This window comes from Barbatula barbatula, assembly GCF_947034865.1.
Source record: "Barbatula barbatula genome assembly, chromosome: 11".
Classification (NCBI taxonomy): Eukaryota; Metazoa; Chordata; class Actinopteri; order Cypriniformes; family Nemacheilidae; genus Barbatula; species Barbatula barbatula.
The window spans coordinates 12,171,003-12,174,593 of record NC_136774.1 but is presented as its reverse complement, the minus strand read 5'-3'; the positions used below and the strand labels follow the sequence as shown (position 1 = coordinate 12,174,593).

The following is a 3,591-nucleotide window of genomic DNA, read 5'->3' as shown; positions in this document are numbered from 1 at the left end:
CCGTGAAAATCGTCCGATGTGGAGAGAAAGGCGATATTTCTCCACCGCAACCTATTGCTCGTCCTCGGTGAGAGATTTGCCACTTGCGCGCGCGGAAGAGCAAAGACACGCTGTTGTAAACGGAGAAAACAACAACAAATGGCCAGTCAACAATTAAGTGTGATCTCGCGGTAAGGCAGTGATGAGGGTTTGAGGTCTACACAGGCGCAGTTCCGCACGGTTTAAGGATAATCAGTGTGTCAGTTTGGGCTTTCTTATGTAAAGCAGCTGTCTTTGAAGGCGGATCTTTTGGCAGGTTAGTTCGGGACCGAAGCGGAGGAGCTCACACAGACACAGACTGAGCGCGAGCAAGTGTCTGGAGGAAACATTTGTCGGTTTACGGAGCGGATTCATTCAATCATATTTACGCGAGCTCGCGATTAAACGACCTTACGCGGTGTGGAAACCGGTTGAGTTGGGATACTTTGCGGAGGATGAACGTGGAAAGTATCGCGAGGAGTTAAAGTGAAGTCCGTGAGGGAAACAGACGCGATCTCACGGGAGCATCCGAAGGATTTGTCAGTCTGTGTGTGGATTGAACATAAACGAAAGCACGCGGTGAAAACTTCGTAATCATATTATCAAGATTTTATACGGATTTTGTCAGATATTTGTGAACTTAACGTTGTTTGAAACACTGTTATTAACTCGTTTCTGACGGAAAGACAATGTGTCAAGTTTTTCTCTTGATGCAGTTTCATCACTAAAGTCTTTTTCGGATGAATCACAAAAAGCAACAATGAAGCGCCTTCTCTAAGCTTTCTACGCTTTTTCTGAAAGACATCTCTCACTTTTTCCTGCTACATGAGTTAATATACAAAAATGTTTGGTGCCACATTTGGACTGGACGCTCTCAGCTTTGTGCTGATGTGCGTGGCTGGAGTTTGTGCTGCGATCAGTTCCATAGACCCTGACCGTCCCGGAGAAGGAAGATGCCAGGAGATCGCTATTCCTCTTTGTAAAGACATCGGCTACAACTTGACAGTCATGCCAAACTTAATGGGACATGAGGATCAAAGTGAAGCAGCCATTAAACTCCACGAGTTCGCGCCGCTGATTGAGATCGGCTGCCACAGCCATCTGAAGTTTTTCTTGTGCTCCCTCTACGCTCCCATGTGCACGGAGCAGGTATCAACACCCATCCCGGCGTGCCGAGTAATGTGCGAGCAGGCGAGGCAGAAGTGTTCTCCGATCATGGAGTATTTTAAGTTCCAGTGGCCTGACTCGCTGAACTGCTCCAGGCTGCCAAACAAAAATGACCCCCATAACCTCTGCATGGAGGCGCCTAACAACGGCACAGACGAGCCCCTGAAGGGGTCGCACACTCAGCCGCCCGACTCCAGACCCCCTCGTCCCGGCAACAGTCAAGAACTTCCTATTAAAGAGAGGGTTGGAAAGACGACGTGCAGCAACCCTGGAAAGTTTCATTATGTGCAGAAGAGTGAGTCATGTGCCCCCAAATGTTACTCCAACGTTGATGTGTACTGGAGTCAGGGCGACAAGCGTTTCACTATGGTGTGGATCGCCATCTGGTCCATACTGTGCTTCATCTCCAGCGCGTTTACCGTGCTCACCTTTCTCATCGATCCACAGCGCTTCAAGTACCCCGAGCGTCCCATCATCTTTCTCTCAATGTCATACTGTGTATACTCAGTGGGCTTTCTTGTACGGCTTTTTGTGGGGGTCGAAAACGTGGCCTGCGACCGCGATACCGGCATGCAGTACATCATCCAGGAGGGCTTGGAAAGCACAGGATGCACCATAGTATTCCTTATTCTGTATTATTTTGGCATGGCCAGTTCCCTGTGGTGGGTCATACTTACTCTCACATGGTTCCTGGCGGCTGGAAAAAAATGGGGCCATGAGGCCATCGAAGCCAACAGCAGTTACTTTCATCTGGCAGCATGGGCCATACCCGCCATCAAGACCATTATGATACTGGTAATGAGGAAAGTGGCAGGAGATGAGCTCACAGGGGTGTGCTACGTCGGCAGCATGGACGTTAAAGCCTTGACCGGTTTCGTTCTCATTCCCCTCTCTTGCTACCTCATAATCGGCACTTCCTTTCTACTCTCAGGGTTTGTGGCACTCTTTCACATCCGCAAAGTTATGAAGACCGAGGGAGAGAACACGGATAAGCTGGAGAAGCTGATGGTCAGGATCGGTGTCTTCTCTGTCCTTTACACGGTTCCTGCCACTTGCGTCATTGCTTGCTATTTTTATGAGCGACTCAACATGGATTACTGGAAGATCCTTGCGGGTGAGCAGAAGTGCGTCGAGGACAGGAAGAGCGGCGAGGTGTGCGTGATGAAGACCTCCATTCCAGCCATGGAGATTTTCATGGTTAAGATTTTCATGTTGCTGGTGGTGGGCATCACTAGCGGCATGTGGATCTGGACCTCCAAAACGCTGCAGTCCTGGCAGAACGTTTTCAGCCGCAAACTGAAGAAAAAGACCAGGAGGAAGGCAGCGTGTGTTTTCACAGGCAGTGGACCTTACCTCAAGCCTCATCCCGCACTGAAAGGACATAAAACCAAGTATGAACCAGCAGTTCCTCCCGCCACGTGTGTATGAGCTGTGGCTCTATACAGCCAAACAAGAAATTGCTGGACTTTGAATAAACAAAGCGGAGAACTCGTATTTATTTTCAAAAGATGCTCCCACAGTTTTTTTTCTAAATCTGTGTGAATATATGAGATCAATGTCTGCTTAGCTTTTAGCTCTTAGTGCCTACTATTTGGGGAAACTTGGCAGACTTTGAAGACTGTTTTCTCGGACAAAGAAAAGGGAGCGGGACCCTGTTGTTGTCATGACGTTTTGATGCCTGTATCATGTGCAATAGTTGTTTCCCTTAGTGACAGAGAGAAATACACTCTGATACTGTAGGGCTGTGATTAAAGACAATGAAAGGACTTGACAAACAATGGACATGAATGGCTCGGGTAAAAGCGGCTCCTCCGTGGCGCGGTCGTGTGGCTTTTCTATGGAAATGAAGGCTGTGTCATACTCAACTGCATTGACATTGGAGTGCAGCTGCTCAATACGGATTCAGCAGAGAATGAACTGCCCATTGTCAGGCCTCTCCTTGGGACAAAGTAAATCTTTAAGCACTAAATATTGCAGACACAAGGGAAAACTTCTAATTTGAGTTGTTTTGTACAGTGAGTTCATGACCCCTGGTTTGTTTTGTTATTCTCCTTTTTATGCCCCACAGACATTTGTGTATATTTCTAAAGGTTCATATTTTATAAGAATAAAGACATTTTAGTTTTAAAAATTTGGAAATTGATGCTGTGATTCACAAAGCAACCTTATCATTTGTGTGACTATATGCTTTCAACGTTTTAAACCTTCACAAAGTAGGAAGACTTTTGTCTAATCTGATTTTAAAAGCAAGTCTATTGGGAATGAGTTGACTCACAAGATTACATTATAAGTCATAGTTTTTAAAACATCCTCAAGATAAAAATACGTAACCCAAGGCATAAGACGTTGGTATGATCAGTCCACTGAGTGAACATTTTGGTGATGGTCATGTTTCTAGTCTTGTAC

At 46.5% G+C, this 3,591-nt stretch overlaps 1 protein-coding gene across 1 annotated transcript; it reads left to right on the top strand.

The window, feature by feature from the left end:
* Window positions 1–330: 330 nt before the first annotated feature.
* Window positions 331–3,306, top strand: fzd10 (frizzled class receptor 10). Its single transcript, XM_079466767.1, has one exon. It carries the CDS (start codon window positions 862–864, stop codon window positions 2,611–2,613), a length of 1,752 nt encoding a protein of 583 aa, XP_079322893.1. The 5' UTR covers window positions 331–861; the 3' UTR covers window positions 2,614–3,306.
* The last annotated feature ends 285 nt before the right edge of the window (window positions 3,307–3,591 follow it).

What these genes read in the sequence shown, in the direction of transcription:
- fzd10 (XM_079466767.1), top strand. Translation starts at nt 862, where the DNA reads ATGTTTGGTGCCACATTTGGACTGGACGCTCTCAGCTTTGTGCTGATG.